Genomic DNA, 18087 nt, shown 5'->3' on the forward strand with positions numbered 1-18087 from the left:
GCTGCTCGCATTGCAAATTAGCTGAGATTTATGGAATTCAGGACCAGACAATATGAGCATGTAACCACATCCTGCGAGTGTTATAATTACAATGAAAAATGATGACAAATATTAGGGTAGCTCAGGTTGTTCCTGCTCCTTTCTTGTAGCTAAGATAGATCTGTTTTAAATGTATTCTGTCTTCCTGCCCTTGTGGATATATCTTTACATTCCGATATGTACAAAAATTGCCATGTTTACAAACAGACAGATGTTGCAGTCTATTTTTTGAGAATCACTTTCTGCTGTGAATCTTGTCTGATATATTTACATTATCCATTGTTTCACATTATTTACAAATGTATGTAATTTTCAGAATTTGTATATGAAGTATTTCTGTCATTTGTGCCTAATTTGACCCAAGTGTGGCTGAAAAATGGTTTCATGGATCGGACCACCTACCCAGTTTGCAAATAAAATTAGATGCAAAGCTGCTTGCTATGTTTCATAACACAAGGACAGCTGTTTAAGAAAGGAAGCCAGTAATATTTGGAAAATGTTTAGTCATTCCATATTAGTTGATAACCTACATACCTGTAATTACCACAAACTCATCTAAAAACTACCTGAAGCTACAAACTGGTTTTAACAAAAGAAATAGATTTATGGTGGGGTCACAGTGAAGGGGCATCACTGTCTAACTATCTGGTGATGGTTCTCCATCACCCTGATGACCATGTTATTAACCAGTTATTGTTTTAAAACAATATTATTATTGTTTATAATATTGTTTTATACCAATAAAAATAAGGGCTCAGCCTGTAATTGCGCCTAATTGATCAGTGTTCTAACTCAGTAAACAAATATAAATACATGTGTGTGTGTGTGTGTGTGTGTGTGTGTGTGTGTGTGTGTGTGTGTGTGTGTGTGTGTGTGTGTGTGTGAGTGTGTGTGTGTCTGTGTGTGTGTGTGTATGTATGTATGTGTATATATATATATATATATATATATATATATATATATATATATATATATATATATATATATATATATATATATATATGAGTCTACTTTGTTTCATTGAAAGCTTATTTCACTGAATTTGAATTCACCCTGACCAAATCGCTGAAAGCTCAAATTACTGAAAACTCATTTCACCGAATCTCATTTCGCTAAAGTGAAGTACTGGCACTGTGTAGAGTACTGTAAGGCAAGTAAAAGGTATATGCCCTTTTCCCCACTGTAGTGTGACCCTGGAGTTACTATATACAGTTGGGGGGGGGTGTAGCCCCCTCACCTAGTTTGGTTTTATATTATATTTCACCGAAAGGTTCAAAACAATACATTTTAAACCATAGACATACATACTTACAACACCAATGACTAACTCTTTCCAGAAGACAATATATACCCAAACCAAGTGGGGGGGGCTACACTCCCCACACCCCCCAATGTGGGAGGCTGTGCCCTCCCACACCCTTTAACTCTATATTACTAACCCCAAGATCACACTAAAGTAGGGAAAAGGGCATATACCTTTTACTTGCATTACAGTACTCTACACAGTGCCAGTACTTCACTTCAGTGAAATGAGATTCGGTGAAATTAATTTTCAGTAATTTGAGCTTTCAGCGATTTGGTCATGGTGAATTGAAATTCAGTGAAATGAGCTTTCCGTGAAACAAAGTAGACATATATATATATATATATATATATATATATATATATATATATATATATATATATATATATACATATGTATAAATATCTTTAAAAGAGTTATGGAAGCTGCAGATGGTAGCCATGCATTGCACTCAGTGTAGCTTCACCTGGCTAAGGCCTTTGACACAACTCCCCATTCTGACATCATACAAAAGCTAAATGCTTTAAACATCAACCCATGTGTGGTAAGACGGACAGCAAACTGGCTGAAAAAAAGAATTTGCACAGTGCGATTTGCAGGTGCATTATTGGAAAGTATGAAACTGACTAGTGGTATCCCTCAGGGCAAAGTGCTGGAACTTCTCCTTTTTGCTATTTACTTCTCAGATCTCCAAGCAGAGAGACAAGACCTCTGGATAACAAAGTTTGCAGACGATTGCAAACAGGGAGTTAAGTCACCCTATGATGCCCAAGCCCACCAAAATGAACTTACCCTAGTAAATTCATGGTGTACTAAAATTGTCTCAAACTAAATACTAAAAAATGTAGCATCATCACTTTTTGTAAAAACTCCTCCTTTGATGATACTGTCTAGATAAACACACCTCTATAAAATAAAAATGTAGTTAGGGACCTAGGTACTTGGCTTAAAATAGTTCCTGCTCTTTTGACCATCATGATGTAACAGTGATTTTTCAGGAAATCCTTTTATTTAGCCCAGTTAATTGTCAAAAGAATATCATCAAGGTCTAAAGAGGTAATCAATCCCTTATACTCAGCATTGATCAATCACGTCTCATGCACAATGCTCCCTTTGGGATGTATCTCACTAAACATACCAAACAATTTAAAGGACCATAAAGCTTCCTTACTAAAAAGATCAGAGGTTTAAATTATCTACTCTACTAAAAGAGTCTGGAAGAACTATCCGTTTATTCAGTGTCTTATAGACTTTTGAGAGGAAATCGTAGCTCTCAACTGTCCAGATTTTTGCAGAATGTCCAGAGTTTTGCCTCATATTTTAGTCTGTTCCTCATAAAAGTTTTGGCTTTCTGGCAAATCAAGGCAGATTAAAGTTACTAAATAATGGCATACTTTTGAGTTTCAGACTTCATATCCTTCAGAAAATGCATGCCAATACAAAACCTGTTGTTCTAACAACTTTCTAAGTTTATAAAAGCAGTATTTAAATTTGTCCCTATTTTTGGACCTTTGCCCTCCCCCATGTTTATAGGCTTTGTCCAGATTTCTCAGTCTAACAGGTTGAGAGGTATGGGGGAAGTCTCTGTCTCACTTAATGTGCTGTTAGATCCCCTGTAGTCTTGGACCTCCCATAGTTCCACAAGTCTAATATATCTACCAGTACTAAAACCAGGTACCTAAATCTTCACCAACAGATAAATAAAATGTGATGGAGGGACAAGTTTATTACACAACATCTCCTAAACCTCTGGAATAAACTTCCCCTGCATGTTAAAGCAGTGAAGCAGTGAGACTAACTGTATTACTTTAATGATAACCTAGATGACTGGAAAAGTATGCACAGACTGGTATGACTCTCCTGAAGAAAGGATGTGCTGCCTCAGGGAGGGTCCTGGGAAGATAAGAATGGTCATTACACGTTGTGACATTAAGTTACCTATGAATATATGTACAAAGGGGGTGTCTTGCCATCACTCTAAGTGTCATGCTAATAATCTGCACAAAACAAAGTGGCTCCCATTTCCCTAATGGCCATGTTATTAACATGTACAAAGCAGGTGCATCCTCTTCACCCTAAAGTTCATGTTATCAATGCATATAAACCACTATGACTTCACATAACACTATATGTCATGTTATTACCATGCACATAGCAGGGTGGCTTCCCAACACTCTAACGGCCATGTTCTTAACACATACAAAGTAGAGTGGTTTTTCATCACCTTAATGGACATGTTGCCAACATGTATAAAGCTGGGTGGTTCCCATTGCACTAAGGGTTGTGTTGTTAACATATTCAATTCAAGATGGCTTCCTATTACCCTAATGATCATGTAATCATGTACAAACCAGGGTAGCCTCCCATGATCATGAGGGCCATGTTATTAACATGCATAGAACAGGGTGGCACCCCATTACGCTTAGGGCCAAGTTATTAACATGTGTGAAGCAGGATAGTTTATCATTGCTACAATGTTACTATTATGCACAAAGCAGGGTGGATCCCTGATATTCAAAGGGCCATGTTATTAGCATGTATAAAACAGGCTGGTTTTCCATTACACTGACAGCCATGTTATTAACATGTACGAAGCAGGTTGCAACCTTAACACCCTAAGGGTCATGTTATTAACATTTACAAAGCAGGGTGGCTTCCTATTACCCTAAGGGCTGTGTTATTAATGGCTGGATCTTCATTCTCTAAAGGGCCATGTTGTTAACAGGCACAAGGGAGAGTAGCTTCTTAGTATTTTTACATCCACGTTGTTAACATGAACAAAGCAGGGTAGTATCCCATCTCCCAAAGGGCCATGTTATTAAAATGTAAAAAAGCGAGATGAGTTCCCATCACTGCAAGTCCATACTATTAACATGCATAAAGTAGGTTTGCTTCCCATCACCCTAAGCATCATGTTATTCGCCTGTACAAAGCAAGATGGCTTCCCATCATCTTAAGGATTAATGTGCTAGCATGTACTCTGATACTTAAACTCCTAAACCAAGGGCACTGTCTATCGGTGGAAAGAAACGAAAGAAAATAACGGTAGTCAGTTAATCCCATTGGACACACATACCCTTTGCTGGTTAAGAGACTCACTCAAAGTCCATTTTTATTTGTACTTTAATAGGATATGACTCAAATAAAGTAAAAATAAATATATATAAATTTCAAGCACAGCCAGTATATAAAAGCATGAGTTGTGGAAGGTTGTACGCCTAAATTTTTACATGGCATCAAAATAAAGCTGAAAGAAAACAGAAATCCCTGAGCAGATGCATACAAGGCAAACTAAAAGATCATAGTGTCCAGCAGGGGGCAGTGCAGGGCTACGATCTGATTAGCAACAGTTTCTCTGGCCTCTTTTTTTTTTTTTTTTTTTTGAAAATCTTGGCTGCAGTTCTTTGCTGCCTCTCTGTGGCCTGCAAAGAGGTTGTCGATTAATGCCCTTGCTACACACAGCTCAAGGAGCGGCCGCATAGGCTGTCCTTCACAGCATCATATTGTAATGAGCTAGGAGGTGGGCCTAGAATGCAGACCCTCCGCAACAGCCTGCTTGCTTCTAGTGCATGTTCTCAGTGGCTGCAGCATAAACCTTCACAAGGTCTCATTTCTGGAATACATGGACTAGCCTAGAGTGTGGATTTATATTTGGAATTAGCAGTAGAGAGGAGTGGATGCTGAAGCCTGGACGACATCTGGAAAGATGGGTAACCAGCCTGGAAAAGCTGAGGATGTGGAAGCAGGTTTGTGTAAACTTAAGAGAAAGTTTGTAAGCCAGCTTCATGGGGCAAATGTCACCTCTAACCCCCTATTCATTCATCTTTACTGAGTCTTTTGTCACTGGACTCTTGTCAGGAAAGGTTTAGTGGGGTATTGCACACTAAATAATGCATTTGTTTCTGATTCAGGAGGAACATTATAGGGAAAATAAGAATACTGTATTTTACTTACACATTAGTTCATGAAATAATGTATCTGAGTTCAGACTACTGTCTGCACCTTTTAGTTCCATCCAAATGTGTCTGAAACTTCCCCAATTACCAGCTGGTAGTAACATGTATCATTACGTGGGCTGTACCTCTAAAAGTAAAATGTACCAGTTTGGGCACAGCATCCCTTATATCAAGTTGTGACACTACAAATGCTGTTTCTTTACAAATGACTTGAATTTCTGTTGCTATGGTGCTCTTTGTCCCGGACAGTATTTCTGCTACTACAGTATTCAGAGTGTAAGCATCTACCAATGCAATTACTACCAGGTATTATAGTTTTGTATGACTAAAGGGAGCAGAGGAGTACAACAAAATGGAGGGATCAGGAATCTATAAAACCCCTTCACCCTGCCAAGATGTTTAGTTCAGCATCTGACTGAAAAAAGGTACTGACTGAGAGCTCTGATGACCCCCTCTCTGAGACCTTTAACTGCAAGTAGATAGTTTTAACTGTCACATTCATTGCCTCAGATAGAGACTCTGAAACATTGCTCTCACAAACTATTTCATGGTGTGCATTGTTCCACTGACTGTAGCAAAATAACAGACTGGTTACCACACTGTTCTTGTGCAGAAATATAGATTATGTAGGCTACACTTTTTTTTTATTATTTATATCAGATTTCTGATTAAAATCCACGGTGATGCAGTGGTAGCGTTGTTGCCTCACAGCAAGAGGTTCTCCCGTTCGATTCTCGGCTGGTATGCGGGGAGTGCCTTCTGTGTGGAGTCTGCATGTCCTCCCCACGGTCCAGTGGCATTCCGAAGACATGCGTGAATGGGTGTGCCTTTGTTGAAGGTTGGGCGTCGAGCTGGCAACTCGGCATCGTAAAAACCTACTGAAAATCATTAGCGGACCAGAGTTCCGCTGTGGCGACCCCTAACCAGGAAAAGCCAAAAGACAAACAACAATATCAGATTTCTTTGCCTCTGAATGAGATGTCATTCCCCCTCCATGTGACTACTAACTTTTCGTTTCCACTTCTTGCTAACTTTGTATCTGTCGGTTTTGTTATTGCTTTGCCACTCTGTTTTATTCTTTCCAGAGTTCCATGAGGCTGGTAGCCATATACCTTCCAGCCCACCAGGTCATTTGCTCTAATCACTCCCAAATGCCTAGAAGTAAACCCAGTTTTGTCTTCTAAGGCAGGAGCACAAGGACAGTATCCCAGAAAGGTTGGAATGTTACCGATTACAATTATGTTTTTCTTTTAATTTGTTAACTAGGGAAATCCACTGGGCACAAAAAAGTACCTCTTTAACAATTGTCTAGGATCAGTATGTATATAAATGACTTGCTCAAAGTCACATAATAAGCAAATGGTGAAATATAGAATGAAACCTAGACTTGTAGCCTTACTCCTGTTTGCTAAGCTGCTAAATGCCCATAGTTAATGGAGAGTTTGTTCTTATAGTGATTGATAGTACAAAGATGTAGTGATAATGGGAGGTACCATCCAGCTCACCAGTTTATTTAATACAACCACTGATTGTTTGTAGTCAGTATTCTCTGCTATGACTCCTACAACCATTAGTGCGACATCATCATTCACCTTTAGAAAAACAGATTAGGATGTTGGATGTGCCAACAACCAGTTTCTCTTCAAACCCATGCATCCATACCATAGACAGGTGGTCTAACTAATGTGTTAATTGGCTGGTGTTCACTTTGTTGTAGATATACATGAGGAGTTCCATGTATCCTTTGGCTCAGCACTGTAATGTGCAAGAGGATGGATTGACCTGAGTGTGTGTGTGTGTGTGTGTGTGTGTGTGTGTGTGTGTGTGTGTGTGTGTGTGTGGGGGGGGGTCTTATGTTTAATGGGGCTTGCTGAGACCTGTGTTCTTTTATTCCTCCAATACCAAAGCAGACTTTGGACTGGGAGTATTTGTATGCGTTGGAGATGTGGCACAGGGGCATATTATATTGCTTCTGGTGTTTTGGTAATGCATGACTTACTAGTAAGGACCAGCCCGGTGTCTGCTTGCCAAGTACGTTCAGATTACTGTATTGAAACTGTCTGATTTTACTGCATATTTTAGTGTTCCAACTGCAGTTTATGCTAGACAACTCGCACTGTGGGTACATAGCTTAAAATTGTATAGTACACAGCTATATTAATGGCATTTATAATCTGTGGCTAGTCAATTGGACCTAGATGTTAATATGTTTGTTTGAGTTGGAATATTAGTGGGTCTATTAGTGATTTATGGGTTCCTTGTGATATCTGACTTGTGATGACCTGAGTCTACAGGCTTTTGATAATAGTGGCTGTCTAGTGAAGCATACACTGTAATACACTTGCTAGCTCTAAAAGCATTGCTAATTTATAACTAAGTTAAGGTGTTTATCTGCTTTCTGTTTGTAAAACTTCTGTTCTGGTATATGCCTTAGTTTTTTTCTTGCAATTTTTGGATGTAGATGTTATTTAAACTACCTTTTCAGTTAAATTAATTTGGCAGTTTTACAGTGATAATTAACATGTGCACAGTTTACTGTTTCCCAATATAACTATATCACTCTGTTTTTCTCTTCACTTACACTTTCATGGAAGACTAACCCCTCTGAAATTCCATAAGCGGATCCTGCTAAAATGCAGCCATCCAGTTGCAAACAATTTAACCTCACCATAATTCCACCAGCGGACCCTGCAGCTATATTCCTAGCTCAGATAACATAAAACATGGCTATCAACTGCTTAAATAAATATTTGTTTTGTAATTGTACTACTGTGATGTACTTTTTCTGTTTGTAACTTCTAAGTGGCATGCACACATCTCTGGGTCGGCTTTACTCTGTCCCATACAGTCCCTTCTGCTTCCCACCTTAATTCTTTCCTTTTCTACTTTAATTTGTCAGCTCCAAGGTAAATGCTAGTATCCCTCTAAAAACTCAGCCAACACAAAGTTATTAACCTGCAAAGATTAGCTCAGGTAATATACTGCCTGTGTATACCTTTCCTAACCTTCATGCAGGCCAGGCAAATTCTTCTCTGGCTGTTCCTGTTGTCACTGGCTAGCTGTTTTGTATCTGGTTCTACCTGCTCTGTTTGCCCTCGCTATGCTCAGGCTCACTCTGCTCCCTTACTCTACCCCCATCCCCACCCACCCCTACATACCCTACATTTATACACTTTTCCAGACAATTTTGTTCCATCACCTCCTTCTATACTAGGCACATTACCTCTATTGCACAGAGCTTACTAAACAGGTCTACAGCAGTCAATGTGTTAATGTTCAAAGGGCTGTTGATTGTTTTGTGATGCTTTTCCTTCAGTGGAAGCAGAGTTAAGAAACACCACATGATTTATGTAGTACCCTGCACAGTGACTTGATGCACCCACAGGTGGCACCTTCTTATGTGTATCATTTGCAGTTTTAGGGGCCCTGATTGCAGCATTTTTGCAATGTCTGCTATCTTTACTGAGTTCTAACGTTATAGTTATTTATGAGCTGTCTTGCAATAGTACACCTGTCAGTAAAGGTGATGAAAACTCCTCTGAGTTTGTTGAATCCAGCATTATGACTTATTTTGTTTCTCTCCAATACACTGACTGTGTTTTGTTTACTGAACACCATCTCAGACTCCAAAATGTCTTCAAAGCCTGCTTATTCTAGCTCTTCTGTAGTCCCATTAGAACTAGCATGGAATCTACACCCCACCACAAGGAGGATCTACTTGTGGGACTACTTTGACACACAAAACTTAAAGCTCTAAGCACAATTGCATATACTTTACTACACAAAACTACATACCTACATTTACATGTACTTTAAATATGTATACTCACAGGTAAGTTAGTTTTGCGTAAATTTCAACAGGTAAAATTTAAATAAAACATTTTGAATGATGTGGATATGTCCCACTCCTCCTTACCTTATTATTCTTACTCCAAGAGAAAGAGCAGTCAAAGTCTTTGTCTGAGATGCTGTTGCCTCAGAGTCAGTAGAAAGCATTAGAGCTAAAGGCCACATGCATTACTTCAACACACACCAAGCAAGCAACAATGTTAAAACATGCTTGGGAAAATTTGAAATAAGCATTGGCAAACTGAGTAACTGAAGTTATGTCTTTGCATAAAATGCTGTCTGACATCTTGGCATCAGGGCCCTGGGCTAAGTGATGCCAACCCTTAATTTAGTGCCATTTATCTCTGTGTTTCTGCTTCCTGTGGAAGTGCAATATATGTGCTCCAGTACACATCATGCCACTGTTGCCTTTACCTGCATATGTTGTAGCAGTGAGCATTAATGATGTCAGGGTCACAAACACAGTGGGTGATCATGGTACTATAAGGGTCACCAGTACAATAAGTGACAGGAATACTGATAAGGTTACCAACATATCGAGGTGATAATGGCACAGATAAGGTCAACAATACATTGTACAGTGATGTTAACTATTATGGATAGTGAATGCTGGTGGTGATGTTAGTGTTACTGACACAGAATGTGACATTGTTACATACCACTGGCACAGTAACTGACAGTGATTTGGTTATGGTCAGCAGTGCAGCTGGCAATAGTGATACTGTTAATGTCATCAGTAACACTGGGAAATAGTGGTACTTTAGCACCACCAACACAAGAACTAATATTGATATGATAGGGTCACTATCACTATGAGCAACAGTGCTGCTATTAAGGCTGCTATTACAATGAGCTGTAGTGTTACTGTTAGGTCATCAATATGGTGAGTGATATTGGTACTGTTATGGCCACTGCCACAATAAACAGTAGTGCTACTGTTAGGTCACCAACACAATGAGATATAGTGGTACAATTGGGGTCACTATCACAATGAGCTGTAGTGTTGCTGTTAGGTCAACAACACAGTGAATGATAGTGGTGCTGTTAGGGCCACTATCACAGAGAGTTGTAGCGTTACTGTTAGGTTACAAACACAGTGAATGATAGTGGCACTGTTAGGGCCACTATCACAATGAGCAACAGTGTTAATTTTAGGTCACCAACAGAATGAGTGATAGTGGAACTGTTATGGTCACTATCACAAAGAGCAGTAGTGTTACTTTTAGATCATCAACACAGTGAGTGATAGTGTACTGTTAGGGCCACTGTCAGAATGAGCAGTTGTGTTACTGTTAGATCACCAACACAGTGAATGATAGTGGTACTGTTAGAGCCACTATCACAATGAGTTTAGTGTTACTGTTAGGTTGCCAACACAGTAAATGATAGTGGCACTGTTAGGGCTACTATCACAATGAGCAGTAGTGTTACTTTTAGATCACCAACACAGTAGGTGTTACTGGTACTATTAGGGCCACTATCAGAATGAGCAGTTATGTTACTGTTAGGTTACCAACACATTGAGTGATAGTGGTACTTCTAGGGCCACAATCCAAATGAGCTGTAGTGTTACTATTAGGTCACCACCACAGTGAGTTTGATAGTGGTACTGTTAGGGCCATTATCCAAATGAGTTGTAGTGTTACTGTTAGGTCACCAACACAGATAGTGGCTCTGTTAGGGCCACTCTCACAAAGAGCAGTAGTGTTACTTTTAGGCTACCAACACAGTTAGTGATAGTGAAACTGTTAGAGCCACTATCAGAATGAGCAGTTATGTTACTGTTGGGTCACAATGAGTGATAGTAGTACTGTTATGGCCACTATCACAATGAGCAGTAATGTTACTGTTAGGTCACCAATTCAGTGAGTGAGAGCGGAATTATTAGGGCTACTAGCCCAATGGCCAGTAGTGCTACTGTTAAGACCACCATTCCAGTGAAGCAGAGTGATACTGTCAGGGTCACCGACAAATTGAGAGTTAATGTTCTGTTGCTTTGCTGGATGCCCACTTAATGGAGTTCAAACATAGCAAGTACAGCTGCAAAGGAAGACTGGGTACAGTAGAACAAGTTCGAAGGGATGCTTTTGGTGAGAGAGGATTTAAACTGAATTCACTAGTGCAGCTCCATTCTGTGATCAGTGCAGCATGACACAAAATGCAGTATTGAGGAGTGTAGTAGGTAAACCTGAGAGGTCAGTGGTCTGTACTTGTTTCTGTGTACCAATGCCATTAAAGAATGACTATTGTTAATCAAGGCTATGTCACAGCACCACACTGAGGGATAAAATAGACTTTTTATATTGAGGGGGGTTATGAAGAAAGCAATAGAAGAGATGCTAACACCGAGCGTATTCAAAAAAACAGCCATTTCACAGGACAAAACTTAGCTGTATGAACCAAACCTCTACAGTAAAATGAGCCGATATCCTTAGGAATATGTTTATATTATAGAAAGTTCCTTTTAAGATTTTAAGATATATATATATATATATATATATATATATATATATATATATATATATATCTTTTAATTATGCAGTTCCTTGATGTATGTAGATATATTTAAAGAATATGATATTTATTTATGTAGTGTTATGCAATTATAATGATGTTCAAATAATCTTAGAAAAAGTTATGTACCTTTTAAATAGTAATTGATTGATTGTTTAGATAATTTCTGATAATGGGCTGTGTTTAATTAATTGTTGATAATGGGCTGTGTTATTATATAAATATGGTGAATGTGTGTTCAGATTTTCAAACAATGAAGAAGGGTTTTGTTTAACCTGAAAGCTTTGCCTTGTCTTAATAAACACCTTAAATTTTTTTTGGCATTGCTTGGCTCATTTTACTTTAGAGGTTTGCTTCATACAGTTAAGTTTTGTCCTGTGAATTGGCTGTTTTTTTATATTGAACTGTTCTTCAAACACAGGAGTGCTACAAATTTAAGAACAGAGCCCAGATATGAGTCATAAGATAAATGAAATTTTAATTTTGCCTTCTAATCCATTGCTGGACTGCACCAGGAGAGTTATCTCATTACAAAATAAGTCTACACAATAGAATGATGATGAACATAACTTCCTACACTTGTTTGTCATATTGGAGAGAAAGGTGAGAAAATTTAAGTCTTCGCAATGGCAGCGATATAGTTTTTTGGCATATCTAGAAATGGGCATTATTCCACGGGGCCTTAGAGTCTTAAAAATGCCCTCCTATGACAATCAGTGTCCCATTTTGCTACATAAATGACAAGAAATGAAACTACATCTTGGTCTGGATTACATGAACTTGATGAATGAATTTTTCCAGCAAATTGAGACTGATCTATGGAATGAGATACGAGAAATGGAAACTAAGATAACATCTAATTATTTCTCCAAGCATGTTGTGGAATATGATGAACTACTTGATAACCTTTCAAAGTTAGATGAAAGTCTTGAGAAAGACAAACACTATAACCTGAATAGGGATATAAATCATTATAATAACAGACAGATTGTTGCCTGGCCTGAAACATTGCGTAAAATAGGTTCCTAGGTTCATAGGTAGGTACTAGGCTATCGGCCCTGGGGCCTATACAAGCCCAGCCAAAAAGGTACACTGGATTTTGCCACCCAAGAAAATTATTTTCCTGTGCCCCTGTCAAGCAGAGCCACAGAGGTGATCCCCAGGGTGAATTTCCTATTTCCCATCCAGTCATCAAGATTTTTCTTGAAGAGTGCTAATGAGGAGCTTTGTTTGATATAGATAGGTAGTTTGTTCCAGAGCATGGGAAGTCTCTGGGACAGGAATCTATCCCTCCGGCATGTTCTGTTTATTGTGGTGACAAGGTATAGGTCCCTAGAGCGTGTAGCTCAGAGGGATTGGGATTTCTTTAAGTGGAGCATGTCCAATAGCTCTGGGTTTGACATAGTTTTGTATGTTGGGCAGAGATCACCTCTGAGTAGGCGATATGTGACAGAGTAAAGCTGGAGTTTTTTGAGATGGTCTGTGTAGGGTATCTGTTTGAGGCTGGTAATCCTCTTTGTGAGGTATTTCTGTGGCCTTTCCAGTTGTTGTAGATGTCTTGTGAGGTACATACTAAAAGGGGCATTGTACTCTATAATGGGACTAATGAGTGATGAGTAGAGGGGAAAAATTACCTCTTTTTTTCTGGATGAGAAGCCTTTTGTGATGAGGTGAGCCACGTAGAAGGATTTCCTGACTACTGTGGCGATGTGATTATCAAAGGGGAGACTACTGTCCACCTGTGTCCCAAGGTCTCTTATCACACTTTCGATGTTAAGTATACTACCGCCTATGTTGTAGTTCATGGTACAGAGTTTTTACCAAAGGGGATGACAATGCACTTTTTGGCATTGAGCTTGAGGCCATGGCTTTGACACCAGGCATCTGTCTCAGTGAGGCCCTTTTGTAGGATGTCCACATCGTTAGGAGTTTTGATTATGGCTCCTAGTTTGCAGGCATCTGCGAACCGTTAATAAAGACCTTCTGTGTTAGCCTGTACTTCAGAGAAGTAGATACCAAACAGGGAGGACCCAGGACTGAACCCTGTGGTACTCCACTTGTCACTGGTCTGAAGTCGGATTTGGAGTCTGCTACTTTCACAGTGTGGGTTCTGTCAGTGAGCCAGTTGGCAACCCATCTTGTGACATAGGGATTTATACCTAGTTTAGTGAGTTTATCTATAATTCCAGAGTGTGGGATGGTGTCGAAAGCCTTGGCAAGATCTAGACAGGCTGTGTGAACCACCTTACCCTTGTCTACGGCTTTGGTGACTGCTTCAAAGAAGTCTATCAGGTTTAGGAGACATGATCTGCCTTTTACAAACCCGAACTGGGTGGGGTCCAGAGTTTGGAGATTACCAATGTCTTTGTTTATAAGTTCCATGATGATACGTTCCATGGCCTTGCAGACCAGGCTCATCAGGCTAATTGGGCGGTAGTTCCCGGGGTCCATGTTGGCTCCCCCCTTGTGGAGTGGGATAACTGTCACTGTGCACCATTCAGCAGGCACAAAGCCTGAGGTTAGGCTATGATTGAACATGGTACTTAGGTGGGTGCCATTTCATTCTGTAGTTCATGTAGAATGCAGCCTGGGATGTTGTCTAGTCCCATGGATGCTGTGTTCTTGGCTTTGGGGAGTGTCGTTTTTACCTGTGCAGCCGTGATTACAGGAACTTTGCATTTTTCCAATATAGAAGTGGGCTCTTTAGGGGGTGAGAGGGGGATAAAGTTAGCACTGAACCTATCTGCCAGGATGTTGGCAATATCAGTTGGGTCTGTATATTTAGTGCCATTGTGCTGTAACTCAGAGCAGATCTGAGTGTTGCCATTGAGATTCTTGGCATAGCTATAGAATGCTTTGTGGTTGTCTTTAGAATCAGTGGCGATTTTGTTTTCATAACTAGCTTTGGAGGATTTTATCAGGATTGCAGCTTCTTACTGTGGCTGACCAGGGAGCTTCTCCACTCATGGGATTTTACTCTCTTTTGCAACAGTTTTTTCCTTCTGTTGTACAGTTTGTTTATGGCAGGGGACCACCAGATTGGCTTCCTTTTTTTGGAGGATAGCATCTTGGTTCTGTTTGGGATAACACAATCCATGCACTCATGTAAGTGCTTATAAAGTGCAATTGTGTAGGATTCAGTAGTCGTAACTGTATTGTCCATCTGCATGGGTGTCATGAAGTTTACCACTTCTGTCTTAAGAAGCATGAAGTTGGCTTTGGAGAAAATTTTTACCATGGTTTCCTTAATGGAGGGTGGAGGCAAGATGTGGATATCTAGGGTAATTAGCTTATGGTTGGATTGGACCAATGAGGTGTTGACCAGGTGTGGAGCACCAGTCACTGATGTTGGTAATGACTAGATCTAGGATATTGTTGCCCCTGGTGGGGGTGTGGATAAGTTGATCCAGGGCATTGGAGTTTATGAATTCCAGAAAGTGTTGTGTGAAGGAGTTGGTACACAAATAGTTTTCCCAGTTAATGGTGAGGTAGTTGAAATCGCCCATTATTAGGGTGTTTGGTTGAACCCTAATATTTTCCAGTACATCAAGAAAAGAGGAGTGGGAATCCTGGGGCATGGTGGGTGATCTGTGGCAAGCTACAATTTGGATTGCAATTTTGCCCAGAGTTAGTTGCACTTGGATGACCTCGGCTGCATTATGCTGAGCAACTAGCCTGGAGGTGTGGATATCTTTAAGAATATGGCCACACCGCCTTTGGTGTTCCAGTCCAGGTTACATGGCCGAACTATGAATGGCAAATCCCTAAAAAAGAATATCCCTATTCTTAATGAAAATAGTGAAATTCCTAAAAATGATGTTTCCACTTCTCGGTCATTAGACCAAACTGGATGACATCACGGCGCCTTTAAATTCTGCTCCTAATGAAAATACACAGGTTACTTCTGAAGGAACCCAACAGGATAGATTGATGGTGAATCCGACCAATGAGGCAGCATCTACATCTTTGCCGGATGTGCACCTCAAATCATTAAGAACCTCCCAGACAACGGAAGCATTTTTTTCTTTACAATAACCGGTAGTACGTTCCAGACTACCAGAGCAGATAGTAGTAAGAAAACTAGAGTGTTCCAGGGAACACTTGCAACACAGGAAATGCGGGAAAAGTCAGAATGACCCAGCAATGTGAATATGACATCTTTAGAAGGTACTGTATCTGTTAATTCTATTATAAACTTATCTGGTTTTGAACGAACACAAACTGATTTAGAACTATTGAATAGAGGGCTAAAATTTATTCCCTCAACAGTTGATAGCCTTAGTGCTATATTAACAGATCTAAGACTCTTCTGTCGCAATCTTGATTTAAAACTCATATTTAAATGAAATGATACTTCAACAGATAGTGCTCTGAAATGCTCTAGTTTATTCATTCCGAACAGCCACCCAGTGGTTTCTGCCTTTTTAAACATACGTGAGAAGCAAATAAGAGAATTGTTTGGTAAATGTCATTTTAAGAAACTATATAATTTAAGCACCCAAGAAAATCCCTCCTTAAAGAAATTACAAATGCATAAAGATATTATTATAAAGGAGGCTGACAAGGGAATTGCTATTGTAATCATGGACAGAACTATGTGCTTTGACAGCATATAGCATATATAGCTGATGAAATGACTTTTAAAAATGTGAATATGATTGATGTTAATAAATGTATCAGCTATATAAATACAAATATTTTTTGATTTACAATTGATGAATGATATTAATTTAGAATTATTCCAGTATTTTATGGTAGCATATCCTAGGATACCTATCTTGTATGGCTTACCTAAAGTTCATAAAAGTTTGGAACTCCCCCATGTCTCTGGGAGGGGTTGGATAACTGAACCAATATCTAGTTATCTACATAGTGTCTTGAGTAAACGTTTACGGAATGTCAAGAGTTATATACAGGATACAGCTGATTTCTTGAAGAACTTGTTTGATTGATATACAGTTTACAAATCTACACGATTGTTGTAACTTTATGATGGTAACTTTAGATATCCAATCACTTTTCACAGTCATACCTACAAGTTATGGTATAGATGCTATTAGAGAATTACTATCAGAAACTAATCAACAACCTGGAAGATTTAATGCTACCTTATGTGAATTATTACAAATAGTACTTGATAATAACAATTTTATTTTTAATGGAAAAATATTCCATCAAATTTCCAGTGTCGCAATGGGTACTCCCATTGCCAACACATATGCGAACTTAAGACTTAATAAATGGGAATCTGAATTTATTTATCAGGGACCTCAGCAATTTTTTGAAAAAAATCAGTTGTTATAAACGATTTGTAGATTACCTGTTTTTTATATGGCATGGTAATAAAAAGTAACTTGATTTATTTGTAGAATATCTAAACCATACTATTGAATTTTATGTTTTACTATGAATTGTTCAGAATTGTTTCTGCATGTAACTATTAAATTTGATGGGAAAGACATGCAAACAAGTGTATATAAGAAACCTACACATACAAACAAATTTCTCCATTGAAAAAGTATGCATGCACCCTATGTATTTAGAAGTATTAATAAAGCACAATTTATCAGAACTAGTAGGGTACATACTTCTCTTGCTGATTGTGAGGAACAAAGCTTGAACTTAAATATGAATTTATTAAAAAAGGATATAAAAATGAAGAAATGGATGTAGAAATTAAAAATGTTATTGATTCAAGAGAAGGGAAAACTAAACCTTATTTTAATACACCTTATGTAGAAACAGCTAATATGCCTGATACATCGATTTCACATCCAGTACGCTTTATACCTCGTTTTAGCAGAGTTACTTTTGAGATAAAAAAGATTAATAATAGCTGGTGTATTTTAAGATCATTACCTGAATTATGTCCCTTAATTGGTATGAAACCTAGATATGCGTATAGGAATTGTCAAAGTATCAAACAAAAATTATGTTATAAGGGCATGAATACAATACTAGGTAGACCGATATCGAACAAAATAGGCACTATACCATGTTATAATTGCTGTTGTGAAGTTATAAATGTGAATAATATTTTTATACATCCATCCACAAAAAAATAACTATATATTTAAGAGCTCAGCAACGTGTTACAACCAATATAGTTTATTTAGCCACATGTATATTATGTCCAGCATTTTATGTTGGAAAGTCAGTAAGAAAGCTCTACGAGAGAATAATAGAGCATTATTCTGACATTAGGAAAAATATAGAAACTAATTCTCTAGCTAAAAATGTAAACGAATAATGTTGTGGACACAGATTTTTATTTCAGGTTATAGAGGGACTGGACAAAGACCTAAGAGGAGGAGATTTTAATAATAAACTAGTGATTAAAGAAACGCCGATGCAGCACCAGGTCTTAATCAGATGGTCTCTTTAAAGTCAATTTTAAGGTACAAGCAAATATGTTTGAAGTAATAT

The 18087-nt window shown here is 38.6% G+C and overlaps 1 protein-coding gene across 5 annotated transcripts in view; it reads left to right on the top strand.

Moving 5' to 3' along the window:
- Positions 1-18087, top strand: part of SPECC1 (sperm antigen with calponin homology and coiled-coil domains 1) — an 894647-nt gene that overhangs the window by 464202 nt on the left and 412358 nt on the right. Inside the window, exon 1 of one of the 5 annotated variants that reach the window (XM_044054508.1) lies at positions 4872-5088. The exons of the other annotated variants lie outside the window; for them this stretch is intronic. Coding sequence (XP_043910443.1) covers positions 5049-5088 — 40 coding nt within the window. The 5' untranslated portion in view covers positions 4872-5048. Of the gene's footprint in view, positions 1-4871; positions 5089-18087 lie in introns of those variants that run through there. 5 annotated transcript variants of the gene reach the window in all.

Source organism: Protopterus annectens, chromosome 13.part0 (genome assembly GCF_019279795.1).
Source record: "Protopterus annectens isolate FY-2018-M chromosome 13.part0, PAN1.0, whole genome shotgun sequence".
Taxonomy (NCBI): domain Eukaryota; kingdom Metazoa; phylum Chordata; order Ceratodontiformes; family Protopteridae; genus Protopterus; species Protopterus annectens.